Source organism: Lathamus discolor, chromosome 3, assembly GCF_037157495.1.
Source record: "Lathamus discolor isolate bLatDis1 chromosome 3, bLatDis1.hap1, whole genome shotgun sequence".
NCBI lineage: Eukaryota > Metazoa > Chordata > Aves > Psittaciformes > Psittacidae > Lathamus > Lathamus discolor.
The window spans coordinates 14,025,781-14,047,597 of record NC_088886.1 but is presented as its reverse complement, the minus strand read 5'-3'; the positions used below and the strand labels follow the sequence as shown (position 1 = coordinate 14,047,597).

General features: G+C 36.1%; 1 protein-coding gene across 8 annotated transcripts in view; it reads left to right on the top strand.

Annotated features, from left to right (window-relative positions):
- ZZZ3 (zinc finger ZZ-type containing 3) overlaps positions 1-21,817 on the top strand; it is a 60,242-nt gene that overhangs the window by 21,950 nt on the left and 16,475 nt on the right. For all 8 annotated transcript variants that reach the window (XM_065673617.1, XM_065673616.1, XM_065673615.1 and 5 more), the window contains 2 exons: positions 3,273-3,429; positions 6,404-7,965. In XM_065673617.1, coding sequence (XP_065529689.1) covers positions 6,455-7,965 — 1,511 coding nt within the window. In that variant the 5' untranslated portion in view covers positions 3,273-3,429; positions 6,404-6,454. The remainder of the gene's footprint in view (positions 1-3,272; positions 3,430-6,403; positions 7,966-21,817) is intronic.

Below are 21,817 nucleotides of genomic sequence, written 5' to 3'. Positions count from 1 at the left end.
AGAACAGGAAGAGAATAGATTGTTTCACTTCAATAAGGTGGTGATTCGGTATACTCTAGGTAAGATGAAGAAACTGTTGGCTTGTTGTGGAAGGCTGTAGCTGTTGTCCATTTTCATAAAATAGTGACATCAAATAACTGTTGGAGACTTTTCTGTTGCAGGAGTCTGTGTGTCCCCTTACCCCAGCTTTTTCTTTGTTGATATTGTATGTAAAGTTAAGATACTCATCCTGAGTACCATACACACACACACACATATATGTATATATATATATAAAATGTCACCACATAATTAGAGGCTTCCATTGCTTTGTTGCTTTCAGGTCCTGTATGCTGGTATACCCAGTATGTTTATATACTGACCTCTTTTCTTTACATTTATAGCTTAGGGACACATTGAATGTGCTTTTAACTGTGTACGTTTTTCTTAATTCTGGGCTTCCTTTAAACAATCAATTTTTACTTGGTTCCCAGATAGCCAGTACTGGCTTAACTCAGTGAAGAAATTGGTTGTTCTGTGTATTTAGGGAAGCAGTTGCCTCTTTCTGCTGTCCTTTACTCTTAGTTTCCATCTCTGTGTAGACTTATTTCCTTGTTGCTAGATGTTTTCACGCACACAGCTCAACAATCACTATCTTCTGGTTAAGTTAAATAAAAATTCTAGTGTAATTAATGACTATGGTGTGTATCAGTAGAGTCCAGTTAAAGCTATGCAGTGCATTAAGGGTTCTCAGATGCAAAACTGCATACCCTGAAACTCCATCCTGTGCTGGCATCAAATTCTTGCTTGTATGTGAGATGTATGGACAATTTTTTTGAAGCAGCCAAACTTCAGTCTAACTCTGAAGAAGTTCCATAGTGATTAACGTATGACCATTCCCTGTAAGGTGTCAGTATCAATGCTCTTTGACTTTCTTATGAAGGTCCTTCCCCCCAAGAGACAGATCAGTCCCTTTCTTACTTCAAAGCTTTGTCTCTGCATTACATTCTACCTTCACCTCTGAGTTCTTGATTTATTGGGCTTTGCAAACCAGCCGTTTTGCCTCTTAGCTGATTCTTTCTCTTCAGACTTTTGAGTCTTTACTGGAATACTCCTTTCTTAATTGTTGATGTGGCTTTCTGAAGCACTGCTTAGACCTAAAATTGCTTTTAGTTTTCTGTGCACGCCTTGTTCTAACTCATAAATATCTTGTAAAATGAGCAGTGTTCAAAACAATAAATCACTTTTCCATTGAATTTTTCTGCCGTGGGAGATGTGGTGTTTCTAGGGGTAAAAAAAACATCTTAATGGGTTATGAAATGTAAAGAAATAGTACTTGATTTTGAAGACATTTTTTCCAAGGAAACTTCTGGAGGTAAAACTTTATTTCCCCTGCTGTGGTTCTCTTCTTGTGATATTGTTCTTTTTGTTGTTTCTAAAATGCTCTTGCATTTCCCAAAGGTGACTAGGCACAGCAGAGGTTGTGTCTTTCCTGCTGTGAGTAAGATCAGGTTGTTTTGGAGATGAAATGTACAAATCTGAGGAAAAATGTTACTGTTTCAGCCATTTCTGAAACAGCTTGTGTGGATGTTCTTTACTCATGGAATAGTAAAATAATAAAAATTTTTGATATTAAGCCTCCTTCTGATTGCATCACTGTCACATTTTGGTTTGGGCTTTTTCTGTATCTTTTATTTTACCAAAGTTACTGTGCTGTGGGATTTTTGTTAAAGTGTGTTTAATTTTTGCAAAAGTCTCTGTCAGAATATCTCTTTACTTTTGGTATGTATATATGTCTTTCCTGTTAGTTAGGGGGAACTGTAGGAAAGCCAACAATACAGGTTTAAGTAACTGAGAGTGTACCTGAATATTAGAAAGAACTTGATGATGAGGGAGACACAGGCTGAAATGATATTGGAGCTCTTTGTGGAGTTCATCTCTCACTGTTTATGGTTCCATTCCTGATATGGCTAAATAGCAGCTGGACCTTTTTGCTCATTTCCCTTCACCTCCATTCACAATTTACGTCTTGCATGTTCACCTGTTTTTCCTGGCCGCCTTATTTTTCCACTGTTTATATGTGGTTTATTATGACAGTTCTCTGCAGTTGTTGAATTAAGAAATTCCACTGAATAATTGAAATCTAATTTGATTTAGTTATCCATATAATAGAATTTATGATGCTTCATGTAACATCATCGTAGAAACATCTTTTATTATTGAATTTCACTGTAACTAGATAGAATCCATCTCCTCGTTTGGCTCAGTTTATAGTTTGAATTGTCAACTTAAATGGGGGTTTGTTTTCTTCTCTCACCAGTATGAAATCCTAAGTACTTGAAAATAAGGCATCATCTAAAGGCTTTGGCATATATAATCTAAATTTAATAACAGTGTAGAAAGAAAAATGTGGACAAACCTGTCAGCTCTGGTTATGCATCATGAAGTTTTGAATCGTCAATATGAAATTAAGTTCACTTTTGTGAAGTCAACAGGTTATGAAGAAAGATTCAGTAATCACTATAGGGATTTATTGTACCTTCACAGTGCTAGATGTTCGTACATTACATGCTATTCCTAGTATGTTTTTTCAGGTAATAGCTGTTGGTCATGGGCACTGGTGCCTAGACTCTGCAGACAGCTGAAAGCTTTGTGTGGCTTTTGTATCCATAGATCTGTTTCTGTCTTTTAGCATCAAAACTGGTTCACTTCCATTGTAAACGAGATAGAATACATTGTTTTGCTTAGGTGAAGAATAGCATTAATGTGAACTCAGGAAATCATTTCACTACTATTGTGTAGATGAAGGTTATTCAGGGATTTGCAGCCAGCGTAAATTTTGAGTTGTCATCAGCTGATTAAAATTAAATAGCAGAACTAATTGTTTTTCACTGTGTATCTAATTATAAAACATACTTGACAATGCATTTTGTAATTTGTTAGTTGTAATAATATCATTCATTACCTGTTTTTTTTGTGTCTGGTCAAGTATCTTCTGAGGTTTGAACACCCTAACACATGGACTCTCTGCCATGAATTCATTTGTTTGCACATCTTTAGTATGATACAGTGAATCTCTTCTAAATAATGAAGGAGGATATTTTGCATTTGAAACCTAAATTAGCATTTCACATTCTTAATTACTTTGCAGCGTTACTGTTCTTTATGTAGGACACTTGTAAAATTGCTAATTGCTTCTTAAAAAAGCTGTTGCTGCTTATATGTCCTGTTGCAGTCTTTTTAATAATTACTAAATGATTTAAATGTTGATGCCTTTGTCTCTTTCCCAACAGTTTTCAAAGTCTTGTTAATGTGATGGCATAAACTAGTAAAAAGGCATTTGGATTGCATCATGGATATCACCAATGGTCATTGATATTATTTGAGTGGCGCAGTAGGAGTCTGCTGTATGAAATGTCAGAAGTCTGTATTTCTTCTAGTTTTGCAATGGTAAGTTTTTTACATTTTGTGCTAAGTAAATGATAACTTTTAAAGTTGTTATGTAAGGTATATTTTTTTAGAAAGTAACATACCAGCAAGTCAGTAACAAATTCTATCTTATGTATTACTTCTAATGTCTGTAGAGTTCAGCAATAATTACCAAAGTGTACATTGGGTTTAACTTACTTCATTGGTATCCATTTGAAATGCAAGTTACTCATCCTTAACGTGTGCTGGCCTTAATTAGAACAACCTAAGTGAAATGGAATATCTAAATGACCCTGGTTTTCATGTTTGGGCTCATCCCCAAATGGGGTCACTTTTTGGAAGGTATTAAGTGTGGGTGGTGGTGTGTTTAACCCCAGCCAGCAACTAAGCATCAGACAGCTGCTCACTTCTTGCCCTCAGTGGGATGGGGGAGAGAATCAGAACAGTAAAACTGAGAGCAAACTTGTGGGTTGAGATGAAGACAGTTTAACAGGTAAAGCAAAAGCCACGTGAGCAAGCAAAGCGAACCAGGGAATTAATTCACCACTTCCCATGGGCAGGCAGGTGTTCAGCCATCTCCAGGAAAGCAGCACCCCATCACACATAAAGGTTATAACCTTAGCTCTGAAGGTTTCACGCTTCTTCCTTCCTTCCCCACCTTTGTATGCTGTGCATGATGTCATATGGTATGGAATATCCCTTCAGTGAGTTGGGGTCAGCTGTTTGGCTGTGTCTCCTCCCAACTTTTTGTGCATCCCCAACCTACTTGTGGGCAGTGTGAGAGGCAGAAAAGGCCTTCGCTCTGTGTAAGCAGTACTCAGCAACGATGAAAACATGCCTAAATTATCAGTGCTGTTTTCAGCACGAATCCAAACCAAAGCCCCATACCAGCTTCTAGAAACTAGAAAATTAGCCTAGCCAAAACCAGCATGTGTAAAAGGGGAGAACATACAAGCAAGTTTATTCGTGGGGAAAAGAGGTATTAACAACTGTTACAGGCTAGACAGTTACATGGGCGGTTTTCTCTCTTCAGCTCAACTACAGGTGTTTTGCTCATTTGCTGTTTGCCATATTATTTATGTTTTTTCTTAAGACAGAGTTCATTGGACATGTCACACTTTGTCCTGCATTGTTAGTTTTAAATGGACAGAATGGAAGTTTGTACTACAGTTCTTTACCTGTATCTCCAGGAATACAAACAGTGCGGCTTTCCAGGCATCTGTGAAAGGCAGCAGAAATACCTACCAAGCAGGAAGGTTGTAGCAGCACAAATACAATGCAGTTTTGCAACATTTAAAATTTCTGCTTTGTAACTGCCTTTCATCATTACACAAAATGATATGCTGTCTTACACAGTTGTATCTAGAACTATATCAAGCAGTGCTTTTAGGACATGTTACTTTCGTTAAGAAATACTACTTGCCTTATGAATGCCTAAACAGACAGTATAGCAATTACTGCTAATTGCTTAAGAGATGTACTGGTCTTGTCCCATTCTATCTGTTCTGCTCTAGTACCATCTGATGCCTAAATAGTAAATTTGTGAGAATTTATGCTCTCTCCTCTCCCTCCCTCCCCTCTTTGCTGAAGATGCAAAATGAAATAGTTCGCCTCCATTTGTCATTTTCAGCCTTTCTAAATAACATGTAAAAGGCTTGATTCTGTATTTAAAATTTAAAGACTTCACATCATGTCAGTTGAACAGGTTTGTATAATCTGAGGTTTGGATAGATGGGAAAGGAAAAGTATATCATTATGTACAAATGTGAACCTATTCATCATGGATATTGTGAAAAGTTGGTTGTGGTACACAGTTTGAAACGCTGAATTTTTAAAGATGAAATGAATAGAAGGGTAAGATTGAACTGATTTCTCTTAAAAATGTTATTTTGAGATGGGACAAATTGAGTACTCCTATGTTTCACCCTGGAATCTGAAATACAGACACTCTCAAACTGGAGGGTGTTGAGAAAGAACTGTTTTAAACTTAGCTTTGAGTCTTAATGAACTTAAATCCAATGTAGGTGATGATTCATCTCACCAACTGTATGAAAAGTTTTGACATGGAGAAGGCTTGGGAAAAAGCCTTCTAATACTTCAGAAGAGACTACTGAGAAGATAGAGCCAGGCATTGACGTAAATGATGCAAAAATAGGGGAGACCCTGCCTGGGTGTAAGAAAAAATGTTCACTGTAAGGATAGGTTACACTGGGACAGGTTGCCCAGAGAAGCTGTGGAATATCTGTACTTGGAGGTTTTCAAGACCCAGCTGGACAATGTCCTATGCAACTAAATGTGAATTTAGTCTTGATGCTTGTTCGAGCAGGAGGTTGGACTGAATTGCTTTCTGGAGTCCTGTCCAACTTGAATGATTTTATGTTTCCAATTCAGGCATTTTGTTTTATTTGAGTTTTACTATTAATGACTGTAACTAGTTTTTACTGTTGTGATTTATTTATTTTTTAGTGCCCTGTTAAATTAGAGTTGCAGTTCTGTTTTGTTATTTGAGTGATCTGTTTTTGTTTGAAGCAACAAGTGAGCAAGCAAATATGATTTTAATGATTTCCTACTTTGTGTGTGAAACCATGTAACTGGAAATTGTTAAGAATGTGATTTGATACCTCTATTTTGACCAGACAAACTTAAATAATAGTACCAATACATTATATCATGTGTTCAATACATAAAAATAGTATTTTAGGAACTGGAGCCTAGCTGGAATGTTTCACTCTTACATAAGGCATAACTATGGACAACATTCACATACAAGTACTAAAGCCCAAACAACCACAAATACCAAGTCAGCTACTCTGTAGCTTAGATGGAAAACTTTTTTAATGCCCTAAATACCACAGAAAGAAGTGGTATTAATACATTGCCGTAGGCATGTTCAGTTTTACGTTAGATACATTTGTGACAATGTATTCTTCAGATTTTCTATGTCTGTAGCTGTTGAGTATTTTTTTTCTGATTGTTTTGTTTACATTTTTTGAAGGTTTCCCAATGAGTGGAGCATGATGAACATACTTTAGGGACTTGCCATAGTATGGCTGCTTCTCGATCTACTCGTGTTACAAGATCTACAGTGGGTTTAAATGGTTTGGATGAAAACTTTTGTGGTAGAACATTAAGAAACCGTAGTATTGCTCATCCAGAGGAAGTTTCACCTCATCCTCAAATACGGTCAAGGTCACCAAAGAAGAGGCCAGAGTCTGTGCAAACTCAAAAGGGCAGTAACGGTGGAAGAACTACTGATTTGAAACAACAGAGTGCTCGGGAGTCATGGGTGAGCCCTAGAAAAAGAGGGCTGTCTACTTCCGAAAAAGATAATGTTGATAAACAAACTGTGGAAAATTGTGAGAAAAAGCAAGCAGAACCTGTTTCACCAGTTTTGAAAAGAATTAAGCGTTGTCTACGCTCAGAGGCACCCAACAGTTCAGAAGAAGACTTGCCTGCTAAAACAGAGAAGGAATCATTGGAGCATAAAAGCTTAGTGTCGGACAATGATGCAGTCTCTACAGGGACTAAGCGAGCTTGCCGATGTCTTATATTGGATGATTGTGACAAAAGGGAAGTTAAAAAGGTGAATGTCTGTGCAGAAGGATTTAATAATTCTGCAATAGTTGATGAGATTGGAGGCTATCAGACTGTCAATGGAGTTGGTGAGAGAGACTCAAATTCTCTTAACTGTGATGACTGTCAGCTTGATGGGAACACTAAGCAAAACAGTGCTGGTTCCTGTACACCCAAGGACAAAACAGTAGCAGAAAATGGAAACTCATTTGCCCATTCTTCATTGTTGCTTAACAGCAGCAAGGAGGACAGTGTTGTAGACCATTATGTGCCTTGCACAAACTCTCAAGAACAGGTAAAGTTAGAGGACCACAAAAAAATAAATGACTGTTTGCCTGAGGAGCATGCTACTCAGGCATATGAGCCAGCTACAGGGTCCTTTTCTGAAATCCAGTCATCTTTGTTAAGGGATTCGGAGGAGGAGGTAGATGTCGTAGGAGATAGTAGTGCCTCTAAGGAACAGTGTGCTGAAAACACCAATAGCAACCCGAATACTCATCATGACAGTGCATCGATCTCAGGTGAACCTGAACCACATTCTTCAGTGCTGGACTGTGTTTCAGCTCCAGTGACATCCATGTCAGAACTTCAAGAACACAGATACACATTGAGAACTTCACCACGAAGGGCTACCCCTGCCAGAAGTAGCCCTACTAAAAATAACTCTCCCTGTAGAGAAAATGGACAAGTTGAGGATAATAATCTTAGTCCCACTGAAAAGAATGTACCTGTAGGTATTAATAATATCAATGGATCTCCCCAAAAGTCTGAAGAAATTAAACAGAATGAAAAAGAGAGAAATGGTAATACGGGAGATCATGGGAATGATGGACTAAGAAAACCACTTTCTGAGGCTAAGCTTGTTGCTGGATATGTACCATCTGCCAAAGAGAGTGCCAACATCCATACTGCAGAGGATGATGAGGAAGAGCCTGATGTGTATTACTTTGAATCAGATCATGTGGCATTGAAACACAACAAAGAGTATGTGTAACTATGGTAACCATGAATTCTGCTTTTGTTTCTTACCAAGAATATATAAATTAATAAGTATGTAAAGTACTTTCATGAAAACTTAAGTGTTTTATAATTTTCATACTCTACAATCTTCATTTTTCTTCCTTGTTTCTACCTCAAACAAAATTAAACTATTTAATATGCAGTATGGTACAGCAATGTGGTTTATACATTTCTAGCAATATGAATTCTTTAGCCAGAACTTCTTTTTTCTTAAACACATCTATTATGTCTTTTCTCAAAAAAACTGTCTGGAAGCAAAGCCAAAGGAATTGTAACCCTTACGTAGAGTTCAGTTATTTTTCAGCATATCCAAGAGGCACAGCACATACATTATCATTCTGTTTTACATAGAATTTAAGTTTAGATACCTATTTTCAGAGTGTAATGGGAAAGATGTAACATTATTGTGTTTAGGAAGCTAAATTGATTAAATGCAGCAATTTGAGAACTTTCTCCAGAGTAAATTTTGTCTACATTGCTGTTGATACTCATCAAATGTAAATATCTACATGTTTATTATTAGAAAAGAGCACTAACTTGGTTTTGTATTTATCATCTATATGTCTGTAGGTAGAACTGTTGTAATCGTATGTTTGTGGTAACCGAAAAAGATTCCTGAAAGAAAAGGGCAATTTTCTCAGTGAAGGAAGTTTACATGGAGAAAATTTTTCTTCACATGATAGATGGGGCCAGTTTCTATTGCAGAAGCTTTGTAATGCTGTTTTGATCTCTGCGTTTTGCAGTTTAGTAGATGCTCTACATCTTGTGAGTAGTGAAGGGTCAAATACAGATGATTGTCAGTTTGTTGCATATGAAGAGTTAAACCGCTGCTTGTTGTTTCTGTATGTGATCCAGCACGGTTGTAATGGATACGGGGCACAAGGCACAGATGATTGTTTAATTCAGCAGAAGTTTGGCTGGTTTTGTTTGGTATTAGAGGTGGGTTTTTTTTTTGTATTGGAGTTGCATTATTTTTATAATGAAATTTGGTTCATTATTATCCAAAATTTGGATATTATTCTCCAATTATTTTAATTTTAGAAAATTGTAAATTAGAGCATAGTTCCAGCAAACTATGATTTCAAAATAATGATCAAATATGTGCAGCTTCAGCCTTGAGCCCAAAGTGTATGCACACTTTTTCTGGTAGACAGAAGATTGCTGTTTCCTTAATTATAAATGGGGGAAAAATAGACTGTTGTCTTCTTACAGTTTTTAGATGATTTTGTATCTGTGTGTAGCATGACTTCGCTAGTTATGTTACTACAAAGATACATTAGCGCTGTATGTTTTTAGACGGGAGGTTTAGTATTTTTTAGGGAAAGAACAATAAAGATCATACCAGATCTTTAGAAGTAGCCTGAATTTTTACTTACTTCAAATTAAACGTGTATGAAATCCGTAGTTTTTAAATGATAATCTGCAATTGGGTGTAAGTGCTGTAAAAAGGAACAACAAAACAGGTTTTGGTGGGGTTTGAGGTTTTTTTTTAAATCTATTCGTACGCTTAAACACAGCTCTGAAATGTCCTTGAGGAATTTCAGGAACTAGTGTTTGTTTAGTTAGGTTTTGACATACACAGTTGCACTGAGGGTACTAGCCTGTTTGTGAGAGTTTGTTGGGAAGCTTTTGCAATTGCAACTAGGGCTTGGTGACTTGCTGGCAACTTGCTGCATGAATGCAGAATTCAAGAAATAATTACTATTATTTTTATCCTGTCTTACTGATTTTGGGTGCCAAAAAAAGTCAAAGCTAGAATTCTCTTCTAGATCAAGACAGAATAATTTCTACTCCTCAGCAGGGAAGCATGCTCCCAAAGGTAGTGTGTGTGTATATATATATATAATTGGGAAATTATGGGCAGTCTTTCTTTGTAGAAGTTTATTTTTTGAAGAAAATAGATCTAGTATTCTAATGGTTCCTGTTGGCAGTAGGATCCTTCTGAAGAACTTAAGTCTGTATTTTGGTATTTGAGTGCACTTGTCCTTTACTTGGAACTTTGTAGTTCAAGGGTTAATCAAATACAGTGCACTACAGCCTTTTTAGTTTTTAAAAATACCGAGGTTCATTAGAGGATACTCGTAATTTACATGTTACAGTTCCTGAATAGTGTCTTAATTATACCTTTGTTTAATCTCATTTGCTGCTTATTGTCTAAAAATGTTAAAACTGAAAATGAAAAAGATTTTAGCAGAAATATTTTCCCCGATTAGTGAGATGCAAAGAATTTCAGGGTTCCTGTGTGTCAGGTAATGGATATTTGCTTTCCCTGTTACTTATTTCTGGCTGTGCAAAATATGCTGATCTTCTGCTCATCAGATCTTCAAATGATGCACAGCTTTGGTTTTCTGTGCTTCATCAGTCTGTGATTAAACTTGTCTTAATGAATGATTATTCTCTCTGGTTTATACTTCTACTCTCTTTTAAACGCAAATTTAGAGAGACATTAGCATCTTGGCTAAGTTGAGGAGGCAGGTTTCTCAAAGAAGGCATTAATATCATTCTTTAGATGTTCCACAGCAGAAAAAAAAAAAGTGCTATATTCCTCTCTGTTGTAGAAGCAATTTGATATGTCTGTAAACTTACATTATTTCTTGTTACATTACATAGCTTGATGACATACACATTCATACAGCTGATTTTCACTCTCCCAGAAATTCTTGTAACATTGGTAAAGTATGAATATACCGAAGCTTTCAACAGCTGTTGATAAGGATTTCTGTAAGAAAAACAACTAAATGTATATTGTGGTTATTTTTGTATGAATGTTGTTGCTTTTTGACTGCTGTCATGTTTAAACAACCTTCATATATTGTTATTTCTGGGTAAACTGGGTGATATATTTGAAAAATAGTCATCACACGAAGCAAATTATGGAATGTTATTATTCAGAGAGAAGGCTGAAATGATGGATGATCCACAGCCTTTGTAATAAAATAGATCTTTCCTACAAAGACGCATCTGAGATCTCTAAACAGAAATTTTATTGCGACATAGACACTCATGTAGATAATAACAGGCTGATCTGGGAGACTGTATAATTGTAAAGTATTGTTAATTTTTCTGTTATTGCACACATAATTTGAATTTTTGTGTATCATGATTCCTCAGGAAAATACGGTTTAGTGCATATTTGAGAAATGTGCTTGTATGTTCTAGTTCAGAAACCTTTGTGTTTTCTCTTGAGGTACTTTCATAAAAACTGAACTCGTTGATTTCAATCTTTTTACACTGCTTAATTTTATATGCTGTGCTTAATGTTTTGCATGTGTCTTTTCTCAGGAGTTTCCTGTATCTCTGTACTGTGTCTTTTTATAGTTTAATTCTTTCTTATAGTGCAGTAGCTTACTTTAATTTTTTATGCTATGCAGTATTTTATTCTCAGTACATTTCCCCCTTTGCCCAGTGTTTCATTTAGTGCCCTTTTTTCTTTTTTTGTTCTTCCTCTCTTTCTCTCTTTGGAGGTTTGCAGTGTTTGGCAGGTGTTAAGTTGCATGAGGGGAAATATTTTATTTAACACTTAACTCTGAGGTCTAGATGAAATTGTAATTGAGGAATTGAGTCTTCGTTTGCATATAATGCAGTATACAGGGTGTTTCTAGAATCCTGTAAACTGTGGCTGGCCTTGTAGGAACCACGTAGGCCTGGAGGTAAGCTCACTGAAATGCAAGAATTACACATGAGCACTTGCCTACAGGCATTCAGCTGCTAGAGTCAGGACCTTTCATGTGTTCAGTAGATAGATATTTTCATACATCTTTCATTTCATTTATTACTCTATAATAAAAATAGTAATAGCTGTACTGACATTTAAACTGAAGACAGATTAAAATGAAATATTTTAATACATGTCTTTAAAACACAGTCTTGTGAATTCTTACCTAGTGTGGGCTGTATTATTGCAGAGGCCTTGGGGACAGAGGACCGTGTAGGATTATACAGATTTAATATAGCATTGACAATTCATAGTAATTCATACTGTTAATGTTTTTGGGTGCACTTTTAATGTTATATGAATGTGAGAAAGAAAAGAAACATCTGTGGCATTTCCTGTGATATTTTGTATTTAATTCTGTCTCAAGTGTTTCTGCCTAATGAATCAGATTGAAACAGTTCTCCATAAAAGTTACTGCATGTGCCTTGTTAGAATAGGTTCTGGTGCACCTTGCTGTACCACATATTTGAGAAGTGCCTTAAACAGACTCTTCTTAAAGTGTAACTGTAATGTAATCCTGTAGCAGTCTTTTTCACTAAGGTGAACTTCTGGTTTTACCAGCACCATGTTTTTTCATTAATTGGATGACTACTAGTACTAAAAATTAAAACACATTTTATTAATATATTTTTAAGATAAAATCTCCATGTCTAATATATTTTGGGCAATAATAAAAATACTACATCAGTTTTGTAATTTATCCCCATATATTCAGATCTGTGTCCCAGAATTATGGTCAAATTTATCACACAGTATGGATTTATTGCACAGATAAGTCAGATAATCTGGCATTTCTTTGTCAGCTAACTAGAAGTAGCCAATATTGTAGAATAAATTATCTTTCTGTATTATTTTTAAGGACACCTTTGTCTTATTTTTGACACAGAGCTTTAGTCTGAGGAGACTTGATTCTCACGTTGTAGTAAATGGAATTCATATAAATCAAGTTACTTTTTGTAGCAGCAGTTTTAATCCATACTGGGGTCAAAAATACGAGTTGGCAAGTAACTTATAAACATGTAACCTCTGAGTACTTCAGAGAATGTCATCAATATAGAAGAATTGAGGAAGTACACATTTTTAGTGTTGAAGAAAATAGACGTTAATAACTTTATGTGCCATATATATTAGATTTAATTCACCCTTTGTTCCACACAAGAGTGGTGTGACATACACTGATACTGTTAAAGCATGTTAGTGTAGTTGGCACAGAACCGCATTTATTTAAGAAATATAAGAAATCTTTGCTATATTTTTCATGAGTTTAAAGTATTAAGTATTTTGAGAACTTTGTTACTGCCAACATTATTATTTTATCATGTTTAATAAGATCATTTCTATGTATAAATACTTAGCAGTGGAAGAGGTACAAGTGACACAAAATTATTGCAGGACTGAAGATTAAGGTTTAGTTAAGAGTATTTTTGTAATCATAGAATCATGTACATAGAGTTCTTAATTTGCAAGAGAGAATGCCTTGGGCATGTGCTGCATCTTCTTTTCTCTCTCTAGTAATAGGCTTAACTCTAGGAGCCTTTAAATGTCAAGTACATTTGTCAAATTCATTTTTCTTTCTTGAGCATAGTTATCTTGCTGTCAACCACAGCACAATCCCAGTGAACAGCACTATCAAACACAGTGTGATTCTCATTTAAATAATGCCTCCTGTGGAAAGCAAAGCCTCATTTCTTATGGATTTGTGTCCTTTGCTCCTTGAATTCTTTTCGCTCCTGATGTGCCCGATGCCTGCTTTTCTTCTTCTGCCTGTGCTCTCACCTTCAAGAGTCCTCTGTTGCAGCATCCTGTGATGATCCAGAGTGTGAGCTGGCCAGTGCAGAGCTGCTTCAGTGCAGGCTGGCTTGGTAGCAGTATGTGTGGGTGCTGACCCGAGAATGTGAAGAGTAATAGTTGAACTATGCTTGCCTTTTTCCTGTGGAGACAGCAGTTACTCTCTCTCACTGTTTCCAAACTGCCAGTTTTTAGAGAGCACACGGGAACTTAACTCTTTCCGAGTTCTTTGATCAACATGAATCAAAAATCATGGCTGGCAGGGGGAAATACAGAAATTTAAGGAGAAAAAAAAAACCAAACAACCTCCAAAAACAAAACCACAAACAAAACCCCCCAAAACTAAACAAAACCCAAACCAACAAACCCCACAAACTCGCTATGTTAATACAGAAAAAAAGAAGAAAGTTATTTTTCTACCTCGATTTGGAATTGCATACCATTTCTAAAGATCCTTATTAGTAAATTCATCTAAACTGGAAAATTAAGTATTAGTAAATATTAAAAATGCTTTCAATGTGTAGGAAATACCAGTTGGGGAAAAAAGTTGTTTTCTTAAACCTTTGGAAATTCATGGTCCTAATTTAAAAAGAGGGAAAACCAAGGGAAGGTGGGGTCGTAATCTTTTCTCTTGGCACAAGGGAGAGTAGCGCTCTGGCTGTGTTTTCGGCAATGCACACAAGGGATGCTTAGCAAAGGCAGAAGTGTGAAGTATGGTTATGCCAATGTAGGGTGTACCTGGTGGGACAAGGAATCATTTATATTATCGTAGCTGCCTACTTGGTAGGGAGGTACATGCATTTCACTAAAATACTAGCAAGTGTAGTGATGCCACCAAGAAAACAAGAACATAGCTGCATTCTCATAGCATCTGCCAGTCACTATCTTTACTCTTCAGTTTTAACTAAACTAGCTTGAACAAACTCCATTACCAGATGTAATATTTGTTGTAATCTTACATGATGTTTTGATAGCATCTCCATTATGAACTGCAAAACTGACTGTCAGTATCTTTTAGAAAGGAATTTTATGAGCAGTGTGTATTAATGTTTTAGTCTCAACAATAAGTTCTAATGAAGATACATGTTTCTTTAGTACATAGAAAGTACTTAAACTCTTTTGAGAGGAGGACAGATCCTACTGTCAGGTTTCCTTTAAATTTTATTCTTGCTAGGAATAGCCAGCTGATTCCTCAATTTTTCAGCATTGCACATCTTTGTTTTGTGTAGTTCACTGTGAAGATATGCTGTTATTTTGTTTAACAATCTTTTGGAAGTTTTATGTTTCCTAGGCCAAAGAATAAACATGTGTCTGTCCATGGATTATTATCATAGTGAGTGCTAATAAAACCAGGCGTTCTTCTAATTTTCCTTCCTCCTCTTTAGCCAACAAACGATTAAGTGAATGTTTCTTTGTATTGCTGTTGGAGCATTCAGTTTCTCATGATTGCACATCATGTTCTTGTAATCCAGTTACAGTCTTCAGATATTACAGTAACAGAATACTTGAGGGGATATGCTGATTTCTTCCTAAGGCAAGATTATACACCTTAATTAACTGGGGTGGGGGTGGGGGTGAGGTTCTTCCTTGGGTTTAGTAAAAATCTTCGTAAACTAGCATAGGGTGTGTTGAAGGAGTACAGTAATCAGTGGTGTCAGCTTTCTCCAGTTGTTTTGTTCAGAGGATTTTTGTGCAGTTGGTCAGTTTTGTGGTCATATGGGTTGCCCCTGTTTGTCTTTGGAAGAAAACCTCTTCTGAATGGTTTCTTCCCCGGCATCTTCTTAGAGAAGTGTCTAAGTGGAGATACTGGAGGAATCTGTGGTATTTTCTCTAAGTCAGGGAATTGGGACCATTGCAATTGGCGATGAGGAGAAAGAGTTGAGGGTGTGCTGTCAGTCTGTCTTTCTGTGCCCTTTGTGAAGAAAATAGTTTTACTGCCACTTCATCATGTCACTCCAAGCCATGAAAATAGAGGGATGACAGGGACCTATATCTTCTTTCCTACTAAATGTCACTGTCCCGCAGGCAAATACTTTACAAATGGCTGTTCGAGGAAGCTCAAAAAGCTATATTAAAATGTGTTAACTGGAGGAGGACTGATGGATGATGTTTTAACCTTTCACGTTGACGAGACTAAAACAAGTTACACATTTGTTTAGAGACACAGAGACCTAATTGCTACTAAAATTTTTGAAAACTTGTTGGAAATGTGGGTGTTTGGTAAAAGTGCTTTTGTACAGCTAGTATTAAATCCTGCTGAGTGCGGTGGACAGCTCTTGACAAGAATGAAGCCTGTAGAAGTGTATGAGTGGGTGTTCTGTTTCTAGGACAGAGTTAAGGATTTAAAAAGAAAGGGACATCACACGTTCATAACCAATAAAGTACCAGTAAGGTGCTTGAAATACGAAGTTTGGAGCTGTGAAAGTTAGAAGGAAGGTGAAAATATAGTGGAAAATGGCTTTTTTACATCCAGGTAAAAGACTGCAGAAGGGTTTCCTGGTTTGGTTGAGGGTTTGTTGTTTCTTTTAACAGGTTTTGGCTTAGTTCTGGGTTTTTGTTTGTTTGTTTCTTTGAAGTAGGGGTGTGTTACTGCCTGAGGCTGGCATTTGGAAATAGTTCTGTTACTGGCGGGGTAGACTTGGAGAAGCCACTTAATGTACGCTTTAGTTATTTCATGTATAAAATGGAGGTACAGTTTAATTATTTATGTGTCTTGGAAGTCTTTTAGAAGCATGTTGAATATGGATAGAGAAAGTACAGTAAATTGCAGTATGTATAAAGAGGCTAAGCTAGAGTGGAAAATGATTTCATGAGTGGCTGAATTAATGATAAGTAGATTACCTGGGTCATAATATCTAAGTGTTAGGTAAGCAAAAACCTACCGTATGCAGCTTTATTCAGGCAAAGGTGCTTTTTTAAGTCCTGATTGGACTTGATATGTGCTCTTACTGATTATGCTCTTAAACTCTTTTCTGTTTATGAAGGGAGATCAGGCAAGGACCACTCTTTTATCAGTGTATTCTGCTTCCTTGTTGCTGTCATGTGTGTTCTACAAATCTAGCATTGAGTCCCAGCACTCCTGCCTAGTGCAGTAACAGATTTGAAATCTCTGGTGCACATCAAAATAATTTGTGAGCAACTAGACAGTGTCAAAATTACTGTGTCATGGCACTGGCAAAGATCTCAGGCCAAGTTTAAAGGCTGGAAGCATTATCTGTTATTTCTGAACTGAAACAAACAAAACTCAAACCAAAGCATTTGTTTGAAATTAGAAGTTTATGTTTGATCTAATTTAAAGATCTCTTCAGGAAGCCAGTCTTACTACAGCTGGTTTAACTTGGGAATTTGAACTGCCATTAATGTTTCCCTTTTCCTGCAGTAATTTGAAGTCTTACAACGTATTTATTATAATGTTTTCTTACAAGAAAACTAATAAGGGATTTCTTTTCTGAATCGCTGTTGGTAGATGAAAATCTTAAGTGATAAATGACCAAGTATAGGAGAGCATGTTTTAATCTGTACTTTGCCAGAATGCCAGTAGATGGCAATAAAACAAAGACTTGCTTAAGCCTCCTTATTGCTGATATGTACTGATTTTGTGTCACTGCTCTTGGAAATACAGAAAAAAAATTGCTTTAAATTAGATATTTTTTCTATATATATTTTAGCCATGTTCTATATGAGACATTTAAATCCTACCTGCGCAAGAAATAATTGGTTTTTCTAATACAGAGTTTAAATTATGGTATACACATTTTTACCTTTTAATACACAAAATTGGTGTTACGATACTTTTTATCATATTGTGAACTCTAGAACTGTAGAAGTGCATTTATTTTGGGAGGGGAAAGTGATGACAACCAGCTGCACAGCATTTTATTGGATAAATCACTTCTTTCTTATTAGGCATCAAGGTTCACGTCTTTGCAGGATACTAAATGATAACTGTAAGACAAGTATAGTTGACAAAGTAGCTTTTTTATTTAAAGTAATTTTTGTGAGCATTAAGACAGTAAATTGTAGGGAATGCTGTGTGCTGATTTTTACCATACAAATCAGGAATAATTCCTTGCGACAATTTTCCATTGTTAATATGTGTCACCTTTGTCACCTGCTAGCTTTGTAAGACTGTATTATGCTGCTAACCTTTTACAAAAACACTGAATAGAGTTGCATTAGTGATCTACAATAGTTAATATTTAAGTAAGGGAAAAATTATTGTGATAACAATGCAAGTGTGTTAAAATAGTATGTGGTTCATACTAAAAGCAAGTAATAAACATTTAGCTATGTGTCTGTAAGACTGAATACTATGTGAAAATTTGAGGGAGTCAGAGTTCTGTGAGCTCATATATGTGTATGCGTAAATGAGAATGTTCATTATATAAATACTTCAAAGGTGATTATGTAAGGTTGAGAAAGGTGAAATAAGGACTAAACTTTGGACTGGCAAGGACCTCCTTCCATTTGTTTTCTTTGAGGGGAGAGTAGAAGTAATACTGTTGTTTCCAAGTCTCTAGCTTTAAAGAATTATGTTGGAATATTAGATAAGGAAAGTCCAACAATGGTGCACAAGAGTGTTTTGAGATGCCTCTTGATAATTTCAGATTTATGCATAAGTTTACTTTGGATAAAGGCACGCAGCATAACAAGTCTTTTTAATGGGTAAAACCAGTGGCAGAAACTTTCTCATGTGTTCTGAAGAATGTTCAAGCATTAAGACTTTGTAGGGGGCTTATATTTAGAGGAAGCTTGGCTTTTTTGTGGTGTTTGGTGAATGTTACCAACAGCCACTTTTATGTCTGCTTCTTATATTGTGCAACAAGACAAAAGTGATGCTTCACATTTAAGTACAGCAATTTAACTGGAAAGCTTCACTTACTTTATTTCACCCATTGGTTTGAATTAGCTACATTAAAGTTTTGATTCCATATATACTTAGTTCTAAATCTCATTGTTAGCTCCCGATGCAAAGAAAATAAAATCTGTGATGTACCTATGGGTACATAGATCTGAAAATGTAAATACTGTTAGCACAAGATTGGAAAAAAATGGGGGAAAAAGGCATCTTGAAAGTAGATCTCAGAAAACTGTATCAAAGTGGAAATGGGTCTCATTAAAGTATGACCTACACTATTTTCAAGCTTTATCATAGGTGAGAGGAGGCTGCTGTGTCCCTAATCACTATTAGAACAAGGTTCATGGAAATGAATAGTGTAATAACTAATTGCTTATGGCAGGGCTTCCAGAATTGTGGCTCTTCTATGTTGTAATTATTTTATGGAGCAATCTAAAAGTGTGGAGTAATTATTGCTGCAGCAGAACTACTGAATCAGCAGGAATCCCTGCTCATCAGTATCAATCTTAAAGAAGTGGCTTTTGTTTTTTAAATATTGAGCCCTCAAAACCCCATGTTAATCAAGGTTTTTCAGCATAGAGATTCTGAAACTGTTTCTGTACTATACTGAACTACTCAAGTGTTCATCTGGAAGATTCCTGGCAGTTAACATGATTTAAGAAATTACAAGACTGTTTCAGTACGGGGATTGTGGAAACACAAAATCGCATTCGGTAGAATGAAAGTTTTCTTTCAAAGAAAACTGCTTTGGGTTTTGAATGTGCTAACAATTTAGTAATTAGAACTGAGAAAAATGTAACTTCTGTCAGTGTAGAGGATATGACTGACTGTGAGTTTACGCAGATTATGCAGTTTTAGTTGGATGAGTTTGTTTTGGCAGAGGAGGAGAGGAGATAATTTTCCTTGGTAATTCCTTACAGATCTTTCAGAAAAAGTTATGTAACTGTAGCTGGGTAATTTAGAGATTGCTCTTTGAGCATCCATTGAAGGATGGAACCAGTTTTGTTTCTAGTGAACAGGGTCCCAGTTACTTTCTTTTTATCTTCATTAGGCTTTTTAAATTTTGGAAGATGGTAGCACAACTGCGGAAGGTAGTTTGAGTCGTAATTGTTGTGCTTATTTACAAAGAACCTTGCAAGATGTACAGTAAAATTGTTAGCCATGAGGTTTTTTTTTCTTACATAGTCCTGGAAATTTTGCAGACAGTCTGTTGCTTAATGCACCATAAGTATTATGTTACTGCTTGAGGCTGAGAAGCCAGAACAGACAGAGGCTTCGAGAAAGTGCTCAACATGTGTGTTGTTATTTGGCTTACTGCTTTTTCAGAGAAATACTTGGCTTTATTACAGTCATGTAGGGCCAGAGAACTAAAAGCCTGTAAAATCATGTGAGAACAGTAGTAGTTCAAAACTTAAAAGAACATATGTGGCCATATTATAAGATAGTGAGTTAAAAAGTTGTGTTGGAATTTAAAAGGCAGTGCAGTGGTTTGGAGAGAATGCAGCAAATCTGAAGCACCTGAATATGGACTATGCAAACTATGCATTTCAGGATTAGTATTTTTGTTTTTCTCTTGCCAATGTAAGACCCCAAATTGCACATTTTGGTGCATTTCAGTACTCCTGGTATTCATTTGATAAAATTGCAGTCTTATTCCTGGGTTTCAGAAAATATTCATTCGTATGAACTGAAAATGTATGTCAAGGTAAATAGCTCCAAGATAGTACTTTTCTTCAGCAGAGTTAAAAAGAGCGCCAGGAAATCTTTTTGTCTGAACAGTTTGTTCAAAACCCCCCCTTTTCTCTCTTGAACTGTTTCATTATAATAGGGCTATATAGGCACAGATCAACATCACATGACATGTTTTTGAATGATCCTTACATTTTTCTAGTATTATATGTGTGTCCATGAAGACCAGAGGTATCTTTTCTGAACCCTTTGTGTTCAGGTCGGGGATTGCTTCAGTGAGGTCACATGACTATTTTAATGAGGGGAGTAATTGGAGTTGAGTGTTCTTGTTTGGTTTGTTATTTCTCCCAAAATGCATTTTGTTCTCTTTCCATTCAGACATAATTATTTAAGGCCACTTCATTTGAATGATTTCTTCCTCCACTTTACACACGATTATCATCATTAAATTAGTATTTCATCTGAATCGCCAGCATTTGGTTGCTGTTTTTCTTCTATGTATGTAAATGTTTTAAATGAAATTATTATTTTCTTTCAATTTCATTTGGAAAAGCAATCACTGAAATATAATTTGAATAAAGGAAGTAAAATGGCTTAAGAAAAGAAAGGCAGGTATTTAATGAAAATCACCTTAAATGCAGATATTTGTGCATGCTACTGAGCCTCTGTTATCATGACTAGAGCTAACTCCAAAGTCTTGTATAAGAGTTCTGCCACCTGCTGATAGAGAAAGGCTTTCTTTTGTCCGGGTTAAATCATCTCCCCTGATATCATTAGGCTCTTCTGTGTTGTTACAGCTGCATCTACACCAAGCATGTTAGCAGCCTGCCTATGTTCCATATTTCTGGAGCATGCAAGGCAGGCTTCTGCATTGGAAGTGCTGTCAGTTCACTTGAGCGTGGACAGATCCTGCCCAGCACAAAGCTGGGCAACAATCTGTTGGTAATAACTAAGATCTTAATTCTGCATGTGGCGGAATTCCTGTAAGGCTGTAGCACCGATCTGTGGTTTTGTCTCAGGCCAGTTTTGATGTGCCGTTACTATGTTCCTAAGTTATTTCTGGGTTCATTTTTCACCAGTTCAAGAATAGTCCCAATAATTATCTTCCTTTATGTGAAGTTATTTTCTTTAGAAGAAACTGGAGCACAACTTCCAATACTGAAAATATTCCTCTACTGTTCCAATATCAGTGGCCTATTTAACAAGCATTTTAGGTCTTAGTTGCATGTAAAATTGAACATGTGCAGACAAATTTAAGTAATAATAAGTTCATAACATAATTGTATCCTACTGTTTTTTAAACGAGTTCAGTATTTTTGTTTCAGATTTGAGAACATATAGCTATATTTTATGTTTTCAGATATTCTGGTTGAGTGGAAAGAAAATTACCCTTTTTCATGGGGAGGCAGCAGTTTAATGTCTAGGTAGAAACTTCAGTATTTGATGGTACGAAGCCTGTATTTTGCCTTCAGGCTGTTTACATCCCTCCACTTAAATCCTTACCCAATTACCAATGCAGTAAATTGAAGAACTTCCATTAGCTCAGTAACCTCTGGATCTTTTCTGTAATACATGTGGAATTCATTGTGTTAGGCTTGTCTTTGTTTAAGCAATAAGGGAATAGAAAGAAAATTTACTGTAGTATTGAATAGATCTTATCTGGTTTTATTATACATTAGGTTGCATTTTGTGCTGAACTAATATACAGTTATAATATTAAATGTCAGAAAACATGTTAGTGAAAAAAGTTGATACACAGTAATTTG